The sequence below is a fragment of the Corvus cornix genome, chromosome 2, assembly GCF_000738735.6.
Source record: "Corvus cornix cornix isolate S_Up_H32 chromosome 2, ASM73873v5, whole genome shotgun sequence".
Taxonomy (NCBI): Eukaryota; Metazoa; Chordata; class Aves; order Passeriformes; family Corvidae; genus Corvus; species Corvus cornix.
This window is the reverse complement of record NC_046333.1, coordinates 915,569-937,137: the sequence shown is the minus strand read 5'-3', so window position 1 is coordinate 937,137 and position 21,569 is coordinate 915,569. Positions and strand designations below refer to the sequence as shown.

Genomic DNA, 21,569 nt, shown 5'->3' with positions numbered 1-21,569 from the left:
GGGATTCCGGGAGAGCCGAACTCACCGAGTCCTTTTTCCGGGAGCGCTCCTTCTTCATCTTGCCGCCGGCCGCGCGGATGCTGACCCTGTTCTCCCCGCCCAGGTAGCCCCGGCAGTTGGAGGAGCCACAGAAACATTTCTGGGCCTCTTTGCTGTGGGGGGACACAAAGAGAGGTTCAACCCCAGCTCAACCCCAGCCACAGGACTCGTCCAGCTCCAGAAGCCAGGCTGGGAATGGCTCTGCATGGAAAAGCCACTGAAAATGCAAATAAAGGCTTTGCTCCTGACACAGCTCCCGTGAGCCCCAGCTGTGGCAGCTGCCAAGCCAAGCCTGCCTCACTTCCAGGCTCTCTGCAGGTCCAGAACCAGGAACCAGAGAGGAAAAGGTGGAGCTGGTGGGGCTGAAAACTTCTTATCCCACATTGGCACCGATAGCCTAATTTTCCTAAGGAATTTATCCTCAGGATTATACATCCATTAGGAAAAGCTTGCAGTTCATAGCTTTTTATATATTCATTTTTTAGATATTTATTTATGATTTATTTTTATAATATAGTTCTTTTATAGATATATTATGGCTCATATATTGAATTGTAAAGCTCAAAACGGGATAAAGAATGAGCTCAGGATTCATGGAAGCAGCAAAATCCACATGGAAAATTTGTTCTGTATGCACAGCCGTGGATAATAAATCCAATAAATATAACAAATGTTATAAATGTAATAAATACAATAAATGTAATAAATGTAATAAATACAATACATATAATAAATGTAATAAATATAATAAATAAATATAATAAATGTAATAAATATATTAAATATAGTGAATATAATAAATGTAATAAACATAATAAATAGAATAAATGTAATAAATAAATGCAATAAATTTAATAAATGTAATAAATGTAATAAATATAACACATTAGAAATATAATAAATAGAATAAATAGAATAAACGTAATAGATACAATTCCCAAGGAATATTTCTCCCAAGCCTCTGTATTTCCCACTAGACACACCATCCATTTCAAGCCCCATTCCACAATTTCTTGGGAAAATGGCAGGGTTTTATCTTAAACATGTGGGATCCACTGGAGGAACGTGGCTCTGCAGTGGTAAAAACCAGGGAAGCTCAATTCCAGGAATTTTCAGGAAGGAGGAATGATTTTAAAATGCAACTAAAAACTCAGTCCTGATCTTCCTGCCTACAGGAAGGGCCTGGAGCAGGATCCAGAAGGAAAAGGAAGGGATGCTCCTTAAGTTATACTTCAGCACACAGTAACAGAGGAATATTAGGCTCAGCTTTAGCAAAGGGATCCAAATTCCAGGCTGGAGCTTTCCCTGCACCCCTGGATTAGGCCAGGAAGACGGGATGTGTTCTCGAGGGGGTTTTACAGCTCCTCAAGGACTTGCAAAGCCATAAAACAGGAGCGGGAAGGGAAGAACAGGAATTCCTGGGGAATACTGCAAAGCCTGGATCCTGGCTAATCAATAATGAGACAGGAAGAAGCAGGGAAGGGAATTATCTGGGAAAGGGATGGCGTGGGACCCAAGTGACACCGGGAAAGACGAGGTGAGCACGGAATTCCCGTGCCAGGAAATGGGACGTACCCGTATCTCTGGAACTGGTAATCGAACGTCAGCTCCGAGCCCGACGGGACCAGTTTGGTGGTGAAAAATCCAACCCGGAGCTGCCCATTCACAGTCCACTATGGAAAAGAGATGCCAGGAGTTATTCCAAGCCTGACTCCAGCTTTGCTTTCCCTGAACCGCATTAATCCTTGGAAAAGCAGCACAGGGGAGTTTAAAACAGGGCGCACTGCCTGGTTTAAATCCAGTTGGTTTTGTGTCGCTGATAACGACAGCAACAAAAATTGCCAAAAGGAAGAAGGAAAACGCTTCACTCTGAGCTCTCCAGAGGGAGGAGCCGCTGGATTTGATCCAGCACTTTACCTTTTGGGTCTCACAGTTGGGCTCACAGCTGTGGTTCATGAAACGGGAGCAGTTTCCTTTCTGGGTGGCATCGATGATCTGGAAAGGAACCAGAAATCCAAGGGAAAAGGCTCATTCCTCGGAATGGGAAGCAGCTACAAACACAACTCATGGAGGAATCAGCTCTTTTCCCGCTCTTCATTTGATATTCCCCATCCTTATTCTGGAGATTGGGGGTTGTTGGCACATCAAGTTCCCCCCAAAAAAGAGCTCTTAGGTACACGGCCCTTCATTTCCCAAAGTTCTCCAGCTGGATGTGGATCCTGGACTTTGTTTCTGGTGAGACCATGAGGGGCTGGGACAGTGAGTTTTTCTCCCACACACCTCATACTCCGAGGGAAAAGTCTGGATCACTTCCAGAAATAAAAACTCCTTTTATAACTGGAAATGCTCCTTTGTGACACTTCAAATCACACAACAATCCCCAAAATCCTTATTTTGAGAAGAAAAAAAAAAGCAGGAAAAACCACTCTTGAGTATTTTTAGCTCCTTTTCTCTCAAGCTCCGCAGACCCAGAAAGTCCTGACAGGAGAGACAAGGAGAGTCTGAGATGGAATTTCTATTTATCCCCCTTGTTCTCAGGCAGAGGGAACAGCTCCACATCCCACGGAGCTGAAGCAGCCATAATTAATTAAGGAAATCCGATATATAAATATTCCAGAGGCAATCCTGCACGGAGGGACTTAGCCAGCTAAAAATATCCCAACTTCATGGAGTTTAACAGGAAAGGAAATGTGGATTTTTGGTGTATTTGGGCACCCAGGGAGGGCGAGTTTGGCCTGGAGCATCTTCCCAAACACAACTTTTCTCCCAGGGACGATGTTTGCTCATGGAAGGGATGAGCCATCTTTTCCTTTGGAAGGACACTTTCCCCTCCCTAAGGGACACTGGGATACATTTAAGGTGCCACAAATATTGTTGGAACTCAGCAATGAGTTTTAAAAATCCCGAGGCTTGAGGTTTCCTTTCCTCAGGAAAACATTCCTGATGGATTCAGGACGTTGCTCCGTGGATTCCCAAGGAGCTGGGGCTGCACACACCTAAATCCAGCCTTTCCCAGAGCCAATCCCAGCAATCCCACTGCTCACCTCATCGTTCTTCAGGGCCATGAAATAATAGTGGATGTTCTTGTTCCGGGCATATTCCTTCACCCGAGCCTTGAATTCCTTGTGATCCAGCACTTCCCCACAGTATTCCAAGACAAAAGTGTTGCTGCAAGGGGGAAAAAAACATCAACTTTCTTAACAAAGAACCACCAAGAAACACAGAATAATCCCTGTTCAGGGGGATTCTCTGAACACAACTCCCAGCCTGGCCATCCCGGTGGTGCAGCAATAATTAAATGCCTTAACCTCTGGGAATTCTGATTGATTTGGGATTTTGTGCTGTCACATGGGAAGGTGACAGAAGGATGAAGCTCCCATTTGAGCAGGGTTTATCCTATATATCCTATATATCCTGTATATTCCATATATCCTGTATATTCTGTATATTCCATATATTCTATATATCCTCTATATCCTATATATCCTGTATATCCTGTATATTCCATATATCCTATATATCCTATCTATTCGATATATCCTGTATATCCTATATATCCTGTATATTCTATATATCCTATATATCCTATATATCCTGCATATCCTATATATTCTATATATCCTGTATATCCTATATATCCTGTATATCCTATATATCCTGTATATCCCATATATTAATGGAATTCCAGGCTGGCTTGGGTTGGAAGGGAGCTTTGAGATCATCCCATTCCAACCCCATTCCATGGGCAGGGACAGCTCCCACTGTCCCAGGCTGCTCCAAGCCCCAGTGTCCAGCCTGGCCTTGGGCACTGCCAGGGATCCAGGGGCAGCCACAGCTGCTCTGGGCACCCTGTGCCAGGGCTGAGCAGCCCTTTCCAGGAGGAATTTTCCCAATATCCAACCTGAGCCTCCCCTGACACAGCCTGAGGCCGTTCCCTCTCCTCCTGTCCCTGTTCCCTGGGAGAAGATCCCAAATCCCCCCCGGCAGCCCCCTCCTGTCAGGGACTTGTGCAGAGCCACAAGGTCCCCCCGGAGCCTCCTTTGCTCCAGCCTGAGCCCCTTTCCCAGCTCCCTCAGGAATTCTCCAGCCCCTTCCCAGCTCCATTCCCTGCCCTGGACACATTCCAACATGGTCCCTTCTCCCAGTAAACCTCATCTTGGTCTCCCCATCCTGCTCAGGCCCCACAAGATCTCAACATCCTCTCTCCTCTCCCGGCCTCACCCCAAGCAGCGCTGGGAATGACAATCCTGAGTTAAAAGCAGGAGGAAAGATCCCCTCGGGATCTTCTTGTTGTCCAAAGGGGAGGAGGAGGAGGAGGAGGAGGAGGAGGACTCAGGAAGCACAGAAGTTTTGCAGAGGTGGGAAGAGAAGAATGGACACAACCAGAGTGCAGTAGGGACAGAGAAAGGGGAGGCAGATTCATCCCAAGAATAAACCATGGAAAGGCTGTTGGGAAAGCCTGGAGAGTGGGAGATCACACAATGGACGGGCAGATGGCAGAGAGGGACACCCAGCAGGGACAAGGACAAGCTGGAAGAACCTCGGCCCATCTCCTGTCAGGAACATCAAGAGCCCCCAGGCCCTTCTCCCTTCATGAGGGAGCAAAAGAGCGGGAAAAGGCCGTGGGAAGAGGGAAGGCTTACGATGGCAGGTCCTTGGCAGCTCTGAGCCCCCAGCCCTTCTTCTCGGTCAGGATCACCTCCACATCGGCGTGCTGCTTCTTCTGGAAGCGCCGGTTGGAGCAGTAGTCGCCGTTTGGACACCGGGAAGAGCTGAGGGAAGGGAAGTGAAGGGAGAAAATCAATTCCCAGCAGGGAAACGGCGCCAACAGAAAGAGCTCAGATGGGAAATAAATCCCAAATAATCATCATCAATCCCGTGTGAAACCTTCCAATGTGGTTTGCTATAAAAAGCACAACCACGTGACTGTCACCATGCAAATGCAGATCATTTCTTCCTGGGAAGATAAAAACACTTGGAATGCTGATCCCGCTGTATTTCTGTATCAGGGCATCCCAATGGGGAGAACTGGGCTCTTCTCCCCTTGTTTTGGGAGTTATTCCTTCAAGATATTCCCTGCCCTAGGTTTGGGCTATGAGAGAATAGCAAAAATTGAGATTCTGCCAGGTAATTCCAATCCTTCCACATGCCGGGGAGGAATCCCACCAAGCACCCTGTCCCTGCCTCCAGCTCCATGGAGCAGCAAACCCCTTCCAGGAGGGGCAAGGAGACACCAGCCAAAGGTGGGAGAGGAGACCCAGGAGATTGTGAGGGCTGACCTCCTGCAGATCATCCAAGGATTTACATCATGGAATCACAGAATGGTTTGGGTTGGAAGGGACCTTAAGCATCATCTCGTTCCACCGCCCTGCCATGGGCAGGGACACCTCCCACTATCCCAGGGTGCTGCAAGCCCCACCCAACCCCTGAACCCTTCCAGGGATGGGGCAGCCACAGCTCCTGGTGGCAGCTCCGAAGGTCACTCCAGGCCAGCACGGACACTTCGCTGCCACCTCCCAGGAACTCCTGGCTTATCTGAGGCATTCCCAAGGCATCTCCAGGCCAGCCCACGGAACCCCACTCACCACTCGATCATGAGCAGGCGATTGAGACAATCCTCTCCACAGGCCACCTCCCCCTGCGCCCGCTCCTCCTTGGACAGAGGGGGACACTCACACAGCATCCGCTTGATATCCCGGTGGGATTTGTTCTTCTTTCTGGGGAAGCCAAGTCATGGAAATACAGGTGAGAGAGCAGCCAGCAGGAGAAATTCCTCCTCGAACCTTATCAGCGGTTATTGGAAAAATTGGAAAATTGATTTCTGGACATAGGGATTGATAGCCCTGGGATAACCACCGGGAGGCACAGGGATAACCAAGGACACTCGGCTCGGTGATGACTTTGTGATGACAAAAGGTGATTTCCTAGAGAATTCCCAGAATGTTTAGCTGGTTTTCCTTTCTCCTCCCTGCCCATGTTTATTTGGACATCCATATTTTAATAGGCAAAGTGGAGGGTGTGGTTACTTCAGCCTTGCTGTCAAGTGAGAGGATGAAAAAGAGGAGAAAATCAGACTTATACAAAAGGCATCCACTGATTCACATTTTAGCTTCCATAAAGGATTTCAGGAATGCTCTGGAGCGTGGATCCCAACAAGGCAAAAAAATCCACGAGAAAAAAAAAAGTAGTATTTTGAATTATGGGCATTAGATCCAAAACAGCTCCTCTGAGACAATAAAGAAAGACATGGAAGTAACCAAAAGCTTTAGAAAAGCGCCTTGTTTGTCCAAAACCTTTTCCACACCCAGAGAGAATTCCCTGTACCTACGGAGAGGGAATGACCTGGCATTCGGGATATTGAACAGGCAGGATCTGGTAAAGCTATAAAAAAGGGTATAAATAAATCAACCTTTCCCTCAGATCCTTCCATCTTCCATCTCTTCTCAGCACTTGGGACTGTCTGGGCCCAACTGGGGGATTCTCTTCAGGAGAAGAGACCCCGGGGTGGCTTTGCCAGATGTTGGGAATGCAACATCCCCTCCCCTCCCTCCAAAGGATGCCAATTTGGCCATAAAAACCCAACCATCCTGGAAGCAAATGGAAGTTAAATCCCAAACTTGCTCCAGGAATTAAAACAAGGATGAAGCAGCAGTTACCTCTCTGTCAAGTAGACGTTCTCCTCGATGAGGTCGAAGTAACAGGGCATCTTCCCCTGCTTGGCAAACTCCTTCCAGCGCTGGGGGTCCCTGAAGTCATCCATGATACACAGCCTGCCCACCATGGAGGAATCCTGCGGCGCCGGCTCTGCCTGCTCCCCCTCCAGCTTCCCCTTTCTCTTCTCCCCGGCATCCCCGTCGCTCTCCGAGTCGCTCTCCAGCTCCGGGCGCCTTTTCTTCGGTGGGCCTCGTTCTTTCGCGTCGTTTTTGTCCAAAGCTTTCACCTCCTCCTTCTTCTCCCCACCCGGCACCGGCTCCTTGGTGGAATTGCTGCTGATCTCGTGCGCCTGCACCGAGCCCTTTTCCTTCTGCCCGGGCAGCTGGGATTTTCCAGAGGGGCTGGGAAAGCGAGGCTTGCAGTCCTCATCCCAACGTTCATCCTCTTCATACTCCTCGTGGTCTTCTGTGAGGGAATCGGGCACCTGCCCTTGGATGCGTTCGTAGTTAACCACGGAGGGTCTGCTGGCTGCCCTCGTGTCCCAGTAACCGTTGCCTTGCCAGTAGCTCTGGGAGCTGGGATAAGCTCCCGAGCCCGGCTGGTAAACGTAGCCCGAGTACATCCCGAAGCTGCTGTCTGGCTGCTGGTAGGTGCTGCTTGGCTTCTCCTGCTGGGAAAAGTCCCAGCCCACCGCACCCATTTCCTCCGGAGCACGGAAACCATCCAGCCTGGAGTAGTCCCCGAGGCCAGACTGGTTCAGCCCGCCCTGCCCTTGCCGACTGTCAGGCTTGGAAGAGCTCATCTGGTGCCGGGATGCGTCGGTGCTCTCCAAACTCTCCGGGACACAGAAGGGCTGCTCTTCTGGCCGAACCATGGGCCTTCCCACGTCCATCACATCCGTCAGCACCATCCTCTCCTCCGCGCCGGCTTTGCCATGGGAATCGGCCGTCAGGTCCGTCTGGCTCGTGCTGTCCACGCCGTCGCTCTGGGCCTGGCACGGATCCGCCCGCAGCTCCTCCGGCTCCCTCCTGCTCAGCTCCGTGGAAGTTGCTGGACTCTTCTCCATCCCTCTGGGAGAACACCTGCTCTCCACCTGAGCACCACCTTTACTGCCCATATTTTCTGACCTCTCCTCATAGTAGGGCCTGCTGGGCTCGGGCCGCTCATCATCCCAGTGGTCAGAGAAGCGCCGGCTGCTCCGGGAGGAGCCCGGGCTGTTCTCCTCCGTGGCTATGGTGGAGTTCTTGGGAACCACCACAACAGACTGGAGCCGCTTCCGTGGCGTCCCATCATCGGAATCTGAGTCCTCCGTGTCGCTGTCCTCGCTGCCCCCCTCACTGTCGCTGTCCCCCGTGTCAGAATAATCATCGTGGCTGGCAGGAATGAATTCCGCGGCGTTGCCGCTGCTGTCGCACGTTGGGGCTTGGGTCAGTGTCTCGGTGTCCTCTGCAGTGACGATGACATCGGAGGAGGGATACAAGGCATCTGGAAAAGCCGAGGCCACCAAGGGCTCGCTTCCCTCATCCCTCTCGGCCGATACGCCAGGACACGGAACCCTCAGCTCCTCCAGCTCAGCTCCCTCGGTGGAAACAGCACTTGCTTCCACGACCTCTCTGCCGCGATGCTCCAGCGGCACTTCCGAATAGTAGGAATGTTCATTCTGGAACGATGACTTGCCTTTTGCTGAGCCAAGATCAACGTGCTGAGCATCCAACTCCAGCATCTCTTCGGCTTCCAAACGCGGGAGCGGCTCCTGGCACACACCCGGAGGGGGCACATCCCACTTGGAAGAGACACTTTCCTCCAGCACAGGATGATCCGACTGGAGCCTCTGGGAACCGCCATCCTGGGAGGAATCCCTGCCCGAGCATTCCACTGCCAGACTGATTTTATGGGAAGCATGGCCATGCTCATCCTCCCCAGCAGACTTGGAATGGGAATCCTCCGTGCTCTCGTAATCGCACGTCACCGTCTGCGGCTCCACCTGCACATCCAGGAAAGTCTCAGATGTCACTTTCAAATCCGCAGGTTCCGCTTCGATTTCCACTTCCGAGTGGTACAAATCAGGGGTGGCATCATCGGAAATGTAGCAAAAAACAGGTTCTTTGGTTTTGTCACACAGAGTCACCTCCTCATCCACCTTCTTAAGGACAGTTTTAGTGGGATCTACATTCACGACAGGGAGAGGGGCGGCTTCCTCCGGCTGCTGCGGCTCCGCAGCCTCCGTTTCCTGGAACAGGCTGTTGCACTCGCTGGACTGGACCCGGGAATCATCCGGCTCTTGCTCTTGGGACACATCCCTGCTCTCAAACCCATTGGATGGCAACGGATATGACGGGCTCGTCTTCACGGCAGGCGACGCTTCCGACCAACCCGGGCCGTGGTCAGAGAACGCGGCGACGTCCTCTGCTTTGGAGGCACTGGAAGTTGCCAGACCCTCATGCTGACCCTCCGGGGAGCCGTTCACACTCGATTCCGTGGGGAAACACGTTCTTAAGGAATCGTGCTTTGCCTTTAAGAATGTTTCTTGCTCCTTAGCACTGCCGTGGCATTCGTTTGCTGCAAGTTCCTCGGATTTTGAGTTCGCCAAACCCACCTTGGACTCGTCAGCCTTCGGCAAAGCAGGAGAATCGCTGAACTGATTTAACGGAGAAAGTGTCTTTTCCCGTTCCAACTTTTTCACGCTGGACACCCTGATCTCACTGTTCTTTACACAAGAGGTCTCTAAATCTAGAGAATTACACCTGGACTTGATTTCTTCGATCGATTCTGTACAACAGAAAGAACTCTTAAATTTATCAGGCTTTGGTGCGGGGGCCTTGGATTTATAGCGGGAGGAATTCACATTACTGTCGGGCTTGGAATGGGATGTCCCCTTCCGATAGCCCAGTTCATCGAGGGGAGAGCACCTTTTGGATACTTCACTTTCAGAAGTCCTTCTGGAATCTCGATCCGCTTTCGAAGACGACCTCCCTCTCCTGTCCACGTCAGCGTGAGACGACTCCACTTTGCTGTCCCTGTCTGACTTGGAGTAAGAGGATCTCGAGTCTCTGTAGGAGGAGGAGGAATGGGAGGACGTACGCCGGGAGTCGCTGGACCTGGAATGTGTCCTCCTGTACTCCTCCTCCGAGTCCGAGCTCTCTCGCGCCCGGCTGTCCGCGTACGACCGGGAATATCGCGACCGTTCCCTGTACGGGGAGCTCCGGTGGTACCGGCGGTCGGAGTCGTAGTAATGCGAGCGCTCCGACCTCGAGTAAGAGGAGCTGGTTCGGGAGCTGCGATCAGAGCGGGAACGGGAATGAGACCGGCTTCGCCTCCTCTCTCTGTCCGAGCGGGAGCGGGAGGACGAGTACCGCGAGTCTCTCTCCGATTTGGAATAGCTCGAGTACTTCTCATCCCTGTCCGACTTGGAGCGCGACGAGGACTTGCCCAGGTCGTCACCCCGGAGGGACGCGGAGCTCCGTCTGGGATCTCTCTCCTTTTCCGTGCTGGATATCTTCTGCTCATGCGACCGTTGGCTGGAGGAGGTCCTCACGGAATCCTCATCAGACTCGGAGCCCTGCGGCGCGCCGTCCGACTGGGAGAACTTCCTCTTGGCCCCCTGCCTCCGGGAGCAAGCAGGAGCACCCTTCGAGCCGTCGGAAACCTCATCCTCCTTCCCAATATGGGAATCTTCCTTCGGCGGGGTTCTCTCCGTCTGCTCAGGCGCGGTTTGAGCCACGCGTTCCTCGGAGCCGCGCGATGCCGGATCCTGCTTGGCATCAGGCTCCAAGGCCTCCCTGGGCAGCGCGTGGCTCGGCTCCCTCGGCGCGGGGGCTTCGGCTTCTCCAGGCGGCGACAGCAGCAGCGCCGACATCGGCACCACCGGCGGCGGCGGCGGGGCCGTGGCTCCAGGGACCGGCATCAGTGACGCCGGCGGTGGCGGCGGGGGCGGGGAGGCGGCGGCGTGGGGGGAAATCCACGGCCAAGGCTACTGGTTCCGTTACCGGTGCCGGGAGCGGCGCCGGCGGAGCCGGGGGTGGTTTTGCCGTGACGTTCAGTAAATGTTTTTTGAAATGAATCTTCCCCAATTCTACCTTCGGTTTCGGGGGCGAAGACTCCTCGGCTGAACCAGCGGCGTCCCCCAAGTCCAGTTTATTTTTGGGGTTAAAATCAGTCGGGAGGGGAACTGCTGGAGGGGTGGGAGTTTCATTTTGTTTCTCGTTTCCCAGAGCAGCCAGGAATCGATTGGGTAAAGTTTTCTTGGTTAAACTAAAGCTGAAAGACACTTTTTGTCTTCCCTGCTCCTCAAGGTTAACCTTGGTTTTGGTGCCTTTGGGCAGAAAGCGGCTCGAGGCGACGCCTTTGAACACGGGGCCTTTGATAAAACCGGCTCTCGGCACCGTTTCGGGTTTGCCCTGCGGACGAAAAAGAAGATGCAGTTGGAGGAATTGGATTTTTTGGGGGTTTGAACTCAGTTCTGCAGCATTTTCTTTCACCTGGTGAATTTTTCACAATGATAAAAGAGAAATGCATACCCTGGGTCTGCCTTTGGTGCCCGGCTCTGTCCTGAAAAAAATCAATTCCTCAGACTTCTCCAGCTTGGAACAAAACCTCCTCTGAGGTTTGGGCTGAGGCTTTTTATCTGACTTATTAATGACCAAGCTCAAAGTCCTTTGATCACTTAATCCTTATTTTTTAAAAAAAAGAGAGTTCAGTTTATGAAGTTAATTGATGACAGAACTCTGCTTTTCTTATGCTGCTTCTGCCGTCCCAGACTACAAAATATCCTGAGTTTTAAGCTTTAAGTACATTCGTTTCCATGTGACTCCACCTGGATGCAGCCTTCCAGTACTGGAGAAGGGAAGGACACAGGGAGAGCTCAGAGCCCCTTGCAGGGCCTAAAGGGGCTCCAGGAGAGCTGCAGAGGGACTGGGGACAAGGCCTGGAGGGACAGGACACAGGGAATGGCTTCCCAGTGCCAGAGGGCAGGGCTGGATGGGAGATTGGGAATTGGGAATTGCTGGCTGGGAGGGTGGGGAGGGGCTGGGCTGGAATTGCCAGAGCAGCTGGGGCTGCCCCTGGATCCCTGGCAGTGCCCAAGGCCAGGTTGGACATTGGGGCTTGGAGCAGGCTGGGACAGTGGGAGGGTGTCCATGGCCACAGCAGAATGGAATGGAATGGAATGGAATGGAATGGAATGGAATGGAATGGAATGGAATGGAATGGGATAATCCTGAAGGTTCCTTCCCACCTAAAGCAGTCTGGGATTCTGTGATTTGGTTCCAGCACAAATCAGACCAACAACAATTCCAGCAGGAATTTAAACCCGTGCTCTCCCACCTCCCTCCAACAGCCCTCTCCCAGTCATTACTAACTCCTGCAAGTTCCCAGGCTCAGGCCTAGACCAGCATTAATTAACAACTCCCCAAGAATTCCCATCAGGACCCATTGGTGTGTGATGACTCCGTCACCTCTGGATCAACCAACTGTTCCCTGCTCCACGTCCTTCCCACCAGGAGGTTCCGGCTGCCTCCTGCCCAGGAGCTCACTCAGCACCTTCCGAGCCCAAACCCAGGAGTTCTCAGAGCACAGAGCGCCCTATATTCACCCATTTGGGCATTTCTCCCTCTATTTTGAATCTTAGAGCTCATCTGTGCCCCAGGAATAAAATTCTGGAGAAGATAAAGCGGGAAAAGGGCTTTGCTCTCAACAGTCCCTACGTCCAAAATCCAAACTGCATCAGAATCATGGAATTCTGGAATGGTTTGGGGGGAAGGAACCCTCAGGATCATCCCATTCCACCCCCAGCCAGGAACAAGGACACCTTCCGCTATCCCAGGCTGCTCCAAACCAAATCCAGCCTGGCCTTGGACACTTCCAGGGATCCAGGGGCAGCCACAGCTGCTCTGGGAATTGGTGTAATCCCATTTTGTGTGTTAAGCCTAATTCCAGTGGAAAGAGTCGTATCCAAATTGTCCAGAGGCAGATTTTGCTCCCATAGCTGTGCCATGAGCACATTTTTGGCAGGAGCAGCATTTTCCTGCAGCCCCCTGTGAATTATTAAGGATTTTGTTATCCTTTAACTCATGTAAAACACCATGCAGCTGCCCAGGCTCAAGGCACCCCAGTAAATGATTAAATGAGACATTGGTGCATTGGAAATCCTGGCTTTTTGCACCCTGGGACATCATGTATCCCAAAAAATCCTCGTTTTCAACACATCAAGGGGTTCATTGTGAAAACCTTTCAATGGTCTGTTCGTGGCTCGATCTGGTGACCCAACCCAGCACCACTCTGGAGCTGCAGCAGCAAATTCCCTTCGCTGTGGGAAAACTGGGAGCAAAACCCAAAAGCATTTCCTTGAAATCGGTGGTTTTTATGAGGGGACATTTCAGGGGTGATTTCAAAGGAGTTTCATGGCTAAAAAGGCACCCAAAAGAAAGGGCATCTCCAGCTCCAAAACGGGCTCCTCTCACCACTGCTCACAACCACCCCCACAAAGTCCTGCTGCAAATGCTACCCCTGTTTTCCAGAGAATCCACACATCAGAAGTGATCCTGGGATTAACCCACAAATTTATACCAATTAACTCAGGGAAGAATGAAGGACAAAATGAACACTACTGAGACCACCCTCCTGTAGGATACCAGGTCCAGCCTCCTGAAGAGTGAGGGAACAGCATTTTGGGGGATTCCTGGATCAGTGATTATCCCTACAACCAGAAATTCCCACACTTTTTTTACTCCAACCTGGGACAACAGAAGCGAGCAGGTTCCTCTCCAACCTTACCCTGAAGGATCTCCACAAATCTAAACCCAAATTCTTATCAGAGGCTGGATTCTTTAATCATATCAATTATAAATGATAAATGAATAAATATCAATTTTAAAATACAGGAAACTCAGGGAATCCGCATTTCGGAGTTTTCCTTCTCACTCCAGCTTTGGTGCCATCATTTTATGTGCCAAAACCGTGCCAATGGTTTGATTAAAATCCTCCTAATTTCAAGCACAACAGCTTTGAAATAATGGGAAGAAGGGGGTTTGGATAGATCCACCTTTTCCCAAATATGGGATCTGTGGGCAAAAAAGAGCTGCCACATTCCAGGCTATTTCCCCCTCATGTGCTCACCCTTCCAGGGATTTTTTCCTTAAATAACAGCAATTTGAACAAAACACAGCTTCCAGAATTTCACACTCCACAGGTAACTTGGGAAATGTAATAGGTGGGAATGACTGGAAAAGCTCTCCAGGAGAAGAGGAATTATCCTTCCTTTCACGTTTTACAGACAGGGAACATTCCCCAAAATGGAAAAACCAGCGCATCCAAAATGATTAACAGCCCTCATTCCGAAGGCAGGATATTAAAATCTATCCCAGGCCTGCAAGTTTTCTCTTTTCCCAATAAATTCATTGAGTCACAGGCAGCAAAACTCATTATTTTTACAAATTAAGTCCTTAAATAATCCACACCAACCCACACCGAGCTGTGCCATCGCATCCCGTGCGCTTATGGCACAAGTGGCACTGGAATTATTGCCCTTCCTCCCCAAATTTAATAAGAATTATTGCCCTTCCTCCCCAAATTTAATGAGAATTATTGCCCTTCCTCCCCAAATTTAATGAGAATTATTGCCCTTCCTCCCCAAATTCAATGAGAATTATTGCCCTTCCTCCCCAAATTTAACAAGAATTATTGCCCTTCCTCCCCAAATTTAATGAGAATTATTGCCCTTCCTCCCCAAATTTAAGAAGAATTATTGCCCTTCCTCCCCAAATTTAGCAAGAATTATTATTGCCCTTCCTTCCCCAATTTAATGAGAATTATTGCCCCTCCTTCCCCAATTTAATGAGAATTATTGCCCCTCCTTCCCAAATTTAACGAGTATTGCCCTTCCTCCCCAAATTTAGCAAGTATTATTGCCCTTCCTTCCCCAATTTAATGAGAATTGTTGCCCCTCTTTCCCAAATTTAGTAAGAATTATTATTGCCCTTCCTTCCCCAATTTAATGAGAATATTGCCCCTCCTCCCCAAATTTAATGAGAATTGTTGCCCCTCCTCCCCAAATCTAACCAGAGGAATCCCAGAAAAGCACCCCTTTCCTTAATCCAGCCCCTCAGTTGCTCTGGATTCATGGAATGTCTCCGTCAAACCAAGCCAGCCGGGCTCACAGGACTTCCAGAAACGCTGCAATCGCTTCCACTCACCTCATTTTCTTCTTCTCTATTGCAATCCAGCCAGGGAAACATGGAAAAAAGAACAGGAGAGAAGGTGTGAACACCAGGCAGGAACAAGAAATGTCCCACTGGACATCTGGGTGTGGAATGGGATGGACCTGGGACACGGAGGGAGGGAAACACCGATGGCACCCGGAGGCAAACCCGGCTCTGGAGGGGAGCACGGCACAGCTGGGAGGCTCCAAAATTCCCTGGAAAATCCCACATGGATTGGGACAGAGCAAACCTTTTTGGAGAGAACTGCTGGCTTGGTGCTGTCTCCAGTTATTCCAACAGGCTGCAGGAATAAAACCCTCAGGAAGGGGATGGAAGAAGGCGGATTTGGGGTTCTTTCCATTTGAATGTTTTCCTGAATAACTGAAAGTTTTGGCCTCTCACTGACAGAAATTAAAGATATTAATGAAGGTCTGACTGCTGTGCCTCTGCCCTGGCTATTTGCATAATTAATCACTATTCTGGCAGCTTAATCATGAACTCATTAGGACCATTCTCCATGCTGAGCCAACGGGAAAGCCCCACTTTTCATTCTTCCCAAGTTCTCCGCTCCGATCCCACAGCAAAGTTGTTTCTCCTCAAGGAAGGAACAAGGACACAACTCCCTCTCCTTGCTTTGCTCAGTTCCTTGGAGAGTGTCAGGGAATTTCTCGGCCCTCCCAACACACCTCAGCCAAGACATCAAAAGTTCACCCATCTCTCTGTCATGGATCTGCCAGAGATCCCAAAATCCCCTTCAGAGCTGGAATTTTCCTCCTTTTTATCAGCTTTTAAACCATAATTCAGCACCGCTGTGGTGACACAGGCAAAGATTTCCCACAGAAAAGGTTCCCAGATTCCCCCTCAAGCATCAGCTCAATGAGAAATATCCCAATTCTGGATGAAAAAGCCAAAATTTTCCATTTTGGAGCAACCCGGACGCGGTGACAGCACAAGAACCACCCATGTCCCCATTGAAACCATCACAGACTGGGAAGTGGGAGCAAAAGGAAGTGCTGGGGAGAACTATCCCCACAGGAATATTCTCCTGCCTCTCCAAAGGCTCCCATCCAATTGATGCAGCTTATTAAAAGACTATAAATTATTCCCAGAGCAGCACGAACGGCGTTTGATTCCATCAAGGAAACCCGAGCCGGGAGTTCCGGCCTGCGGAGCACACGAGGGCACAGACGGGATTTAATGGGGTCAAGCAGGCCAGGAATTCCAAATCCCACAGATTCAGGAGCTCTCCAAGAGCAGCACTTAGATTGGAATCAAGGCCTGAAAGGAGCTTTCAATTTTAGGGCCACCAAAAGAGGAGTTTGGGACTTTCAGGAAGCATCGCGCGGTTTGGGGGTTGGGGTTTGGGGGTTGGTGGAGTCAACTCTCAACAAAACCCCTGGATTTGATGACTGAAGGGCCTTTCCCAAGCTCAGTGATTCCAGGAAGATTTTCCAGACCTCCCCAGGCAGCTGCAGCAGGGAATTACAACCACCAGGTGGAAGCTGAGGGTTCAAAAGCAAAAATAACTCACTTTATACACAAAAATCCACCTTTAATCAGCTGTGCATGGGGAGAGAGGTAATTAAATTCCGTGTTTATCATTAATAACGGGAATAATTAATGTCAGGGAGAAAAGAGAGTCGAGATCCTTCAACTCCCAGAAAAATCCTGCAGGAAAAAGAGAGGGAACGGATGATCCCCATCCCTGGCAGTGTCCAAGGACGGGGCTTGGAGAAACCTGGGATAGTGGAAGGTGTCCCTGGGTGGCACTGGATGATCCCATTCCAACCCAAACCATTTGGGATTCTGGGATTCCATGCATTAGAATGTGTTGACTTTCCTAAAAGTAAGGTTATGGATCCCATTTTCCTTCCCAGCCTCTTCCTTCTCCCCCCCAAAAAATCCCCAGAAATAGAATTCCAAACTTAGGGAACGCGCTGCCGTTCCCTCAGGAACCTTGTGCCAAATTCCTCCCACGCTGGGATGAAGTTACATAAAATCCCCCTGTTCCAAGCTCAGGATCCATCCCAAGACACAACCCAGGGGTTTTCCAGAGCTCTTCCAGCTCCACAGGTTTGGAGCAATTCCCTCAGCTGCACCTTGGTGCCTGCAGGCACCAGAAATAAAAGCAGGATGAAAATTACCGTGGAATTCCTGCACTTTGTGGCTCCTTTCCAGGAAAACCAGGAGAGAAGAGTTGGTAAAGTCCAAAATAAGGCTCAAAATAAAACTGAACACCCTGAGAAGTGGTGAATACATGCAAAAAAGAACCTAAAAATCCACAAAATCAACCAAATAACAAAAAAAGTAACCCCAGCACCAGGAAACTTCACCACCTTTGATCCGTTTCCAGCAGCTTGGTGTGTTAATTTTGTTAAAAAACAAAAATTAAACTCCAATTAAACTCCAGGAAAAGCTTTTGTAAGGCTGAAGAACAACATTTATATAAAAATTCTTTATATAGGGGCCACATTTCTACCAAAATTCCTTATATGGAGCCGCATTTTGACCAAAATTCTTTACATTTAAACTTTATCAGCTCCTCTCCTCATGGAAACATCCCAATTTCGTCATGAGAATGCTGATAAAAAATAAAATTGGATTTTAATTCCGGGGATCGGCAGCTCCAGCATTTCTTGGTGCTTCAAGAGCTTGAGCTGAAGGAGATTTTTCTCTTTCTTAAGTGCAACCCACACAATAATTGGAATTTTATCCCAGTTTTCGGTTTTCCTTATGCAAAAGGAGCTAAAAAATGCCCTCAGGCTTCTGAAGTCTAAAAGACAAAACTTCAGGAGCCTCATCTCCCCTAAATCCTGGGGGTTTTTTATTTTCTTCCCTTTAAAAGAGGAAGATCTGGAAGCCTGGAGCTTTTCTTATCTGAACATCAGCAGCCTAAGAGCCCTGGGAGCTGAAAAGGCCCATTCCCAGCAGGAATTCAGCTCAGGAATTCCACAGGGATCCATCTGAAAGCCACCTTGCTGTCCAAAGAAAGGGAAGCAAATGCAAAAGCTCAGCGCTTAAATCCCAACTTCCAGCTCAGGAAATTGGGATTTAACCTGTTTTGTTTAGCCACAAGTATCCTGGATGCAGCTGGGGCTCCATGGATCATCACCCTCATCCACAGCAGGGCTAAGGAAACCGGGAAGCAGCAAAACAAACCAAGCCCTCAGGTGGAAATTTGGAATTCCAACAGGATCCTGGAGCCCAAAAGGAATTATCCAGGCAGATTTGTCCCAGATGCTGATGCAGAGCTGCATCCATGGGCTTCTGGTGCTGGGGATGCAATTCCCTGGATGCTGGGGAGGAAATTCCCTCTCTGCTGCTCTCATTCACAGAATCCCAGAATTCCAGCACGGAAAGGACCTTAAAGCTCATCCCATTCCAGCCCCTGCCATGAGCACCTTCCCCTATCCCAGGCTGCCCCCAGCCCCGTCCAGCCCGGCCTTGGACACTGCCAGGGATGGCACAGCCAGTTCCTGTGGGAAAACTGCTCCAGTGCCTCACCCTCCCCACAGCCAGGAATCCCTTCCACACATCTATCCCGAATTTCCCCTCCATTCCCACCCTCCAAACAGAAGGATTTGCTGAAGTGTCGTTGCTCCTCTGTTTATGAATCCCTCATGTGGGATAAAAAGCAAGGACAGAAGAGCAGCTGTCCTTGCATTTAATGGAATATGGATGGAATATTGGAATTGCTGGGAAGCCTTTTGTGCAGAGCACTGGGATTTAGCATTCCAACGTGTCCCTGCTCCCAAAAACACCACACTGCCAGTGGAGAATGGACAAGCAGGAAAAGAGCTGGGAAGGGAACAGGCAATCCATGGAGAGTGGAAAGGCAAAAGCACTCACGTGAGGAGGGAAAATCCCTGGAAAAAAACCTGATTTAACCAGGAGGTGGAATCCAAGCCAAGCTGCCTGGAAAATGAGGTCAAGGTACCTGTACCTGCAGCACATCCCCAAATCCAGCTCTCCCGCTTCCCAAAATCCCCATTTCCCGGCTTGGACATTTCCACCGAGGGTTTGGAGCTGGAAGTTTGGAGCAAGAGAAGTGACAGCATTTCTCCTGTGCTGGAATAGGAAAGAACAGGGAGGACTGGATATTCCAGGGAAAGAAGGAGCTGAACATACTGAAAACCAGGATTTATCCTTTCATTTATAAAAATGAGAAGGGGCTGAGTGACTTCATTTCTTCATTATTCCGTAATTTCTGTGTTATAATTCCAGCATTTTAGAGAAGTCAAGATCTGCTCCAGGAAAAAGATCCAGTTAAGAAAAAAATATCCACTTTCTGTGCTCCTTCCCCCAGCTGCCTGAGAATTCCCAAACTCCCCCCAAATCCTGCTTTTCCATTTCTGCTCAGGGCACACCTAAGGAAGAAATTCCATTTGAAATCCTGCCAGGGATCAGGAAAAGCAAAGCTGCTCCCAGGGAAGCCAGGAAAGGGATTCACCTGGCACAGGGAGGGAGAGGATGAGGATGGAAGGGTGAGGGTGAGGATGGGGGGGGAAGCAGAATGGGACCCAAAGTAGAGGCACAGATCCTACTGGAATTCAAAGCACAGCTCTTGGAAAACGTCCCCCTGAGCCTCTGGAAGCAGGGAAGGAGATTCCAGGAGCAGCTTCCAGAGTCAGCACCTTCCTCCCACCAATCCCATGGCCATGGGATGCGGGTAAAGCCTGCCTCAAACCCCTCCTCTGCCACGAGGAGCCTTCCAAGGAAAAACCTCACCGGGAAAAGGGAACTGCAACTGCATTTTCCCAACCTGATGCACTTCAATCCCAAAATCTTGGGGCACATCCCTGAGCCCATCCAGGATGCAGAGGGAAGGGTGAGGCTGCATCCACCACACCAAGGCAGTTTAGCAGCTCCAGGAGGGTTTCCCATGGATCTGTCCCTGTGGAACACCACGGGAGGGATGGATGGGTGGGAACTGCACTGAACCCCCAAACCCACAGTAAATCCAAAATTCCGTGGACACTTTGGAGCATTCCTGGGATCAGAGCAGCCAAGGGCATCATTTCGCTCCGGATTTTCCCCCCTCATTAACAATTCCTAATTCAAATCACAACAAGGTTAGGCCAGGCTTAAAGCTCAGGCTCAGTTCCACCACTGAAACATTTCCCCTGCCAGCACAAAGCCACTTCCAGGACTGAAAATGTTGGAATTAGTGGGAATAATGGGGGAAAAAAAAAACAAACAATTTTTATCATTTTGCTCAAAACCCAAAATTATCTGTGCCCAGAGGAAGCTCCTCTGTTTAAGTTGCTTTTTTTAAGTTGCTCTTTGTAAATTCCTCGATTTAAGTTAAAATAGATTTGAGCAGGAAAAGGATTTCAGGAGGAAGTCCTGGAACCTGGAAACTTGAGGGATTTTAAAACAATGAAAATAATAATCAGAAAAATCCCAGTTTACTTACAATTGTTGCTACCAGGGACCGGCACAGGGATTCATTCCCAGGGATGAGGATTCATTCCCAGCACCTGGACACGCAGAGGTGCTGAGGCTCCACCTGAGCTCAGCGAAGAATTTGGGACTTGTGCTAAAAATCGGGGGAAAATCTCCTCGGAGCAGCAAAGCAACGCCCCTCCCTCGGAGGGGGAGGATTTGGGAATGGCCCCCAGGATCCAGCGCTTCTCCCACCCCGCTGCCTTCCCGGGAAAACCAGGGATTTCCAGCCCTCCATCCCCTCCCTGACCTATCAGGTATCGCCATCCCGGGGGATTTTCCTTGAATGGGGCAGCAAATTCCAAGCGGGAGCTTAAGGAGCCTGAATGACATCACCCCCCCCAGGCACTGCACGGCACCTTTGTCTCCCAAAATGCCTGGAAAACAAGGAATTCTCTCTGCTCCAGGGCTCTTGTCCTGCTGGGACACAGCTGGATACGTGGCACCCATTCCCAACGTCCCCAAAAATAGAAGCCATCCTGCCCCCTCCATCCCAAGATTCACACTGAGGCAAAACCTTGGAATTTTAGTGTCACCACCTCCTAATTCACACACGTGTGCCACCAAATATTCCCAAAATTCACCACAGCAAAGCCCCAGATAGCCCATTCTTAGTCCAAACTCATCCCAGATTTAAAAACAAGGCACTTCCCAATCACGAGGTGATCCTAAAACCGCATTCCAAAGGGCAGCAACTGCAACCTGCATCCCAAAAAACAGAAAGTAAAACGTTGCAAGGCCCTGGCCGGGCTCAGAGTCACTCCTTTGATATAAATAAATCTAAATAAATAACAATAAATAAAAATAAATATAAAGAAACGTAAATTCTCCAAGGACTGATTTCTTACCTAATTATAGCTGAAGTTTAATGTCCTGGGATTTTGCCCAGTGGGAGCAGGGACACCTTGGGAATTGCTCCTCAATCCACAGAAGAGAATAAATCCCTTCCATGCTCCTTTACACCCCAAATTTGCCAGAGAATTCCAAACTGGGAATGGGTTGTGCAGGTGAACACCAAGCACCAGGCTCCCGAGTTTTCCCTGTTGGATTTCTACGCTGCAAAAAGCTGGGAATTATAATTACAAAATGTACAAGGATTTTCTGCTGCCTGGGAATGACACACTTTGGATTTCCAGCTGGAAAACTTCCGCTGGTGCTCTTCCAACAGGAAGGAAATACTGGAACTACAAAGATGCTGGGGAAGCTGTAAAATCTTGGAGCGACACAGACGGAATC

At 49.7% G+C, this 21,569-nt stretch overlaps 1 protein-coding gene across 1 annotated transcript in view; it reads right to left on the bottom strand.

Annotated features, from left to right (window-relative positions):
- SETD2 (SET domain containing 2, histone lysine methyltransferase) overlaps positions 1–21,569 on the bottom strand; it is a 50,764-nt gene that overhangs the window by 25,104 nt on the left and 4,091 nt on the right. Inside the window, 9 exon segments of the mRNA XM_039548326.1 lie at positions 26–152; positions 1,615–1,712; positions 1,957–2,034; positions 3,084–3,207; positions 4,683–4,811; positions 5,625–5,756; positions 6,696–10,639; positions 10,641–11,090; positions 14,883–14,898. Of these exon segments, the coding sequence (XP_039404260.1) occupies positions 26–152; positions 1,615–1,712; positions 1,957–2,034; positions 3,084–3,207; positions 4,683–4,811; positions 5,625–5,756; positions 6,696–10,639; positions 10,641–11,090; positions 14,883–14,898 (5,098 nt within the window).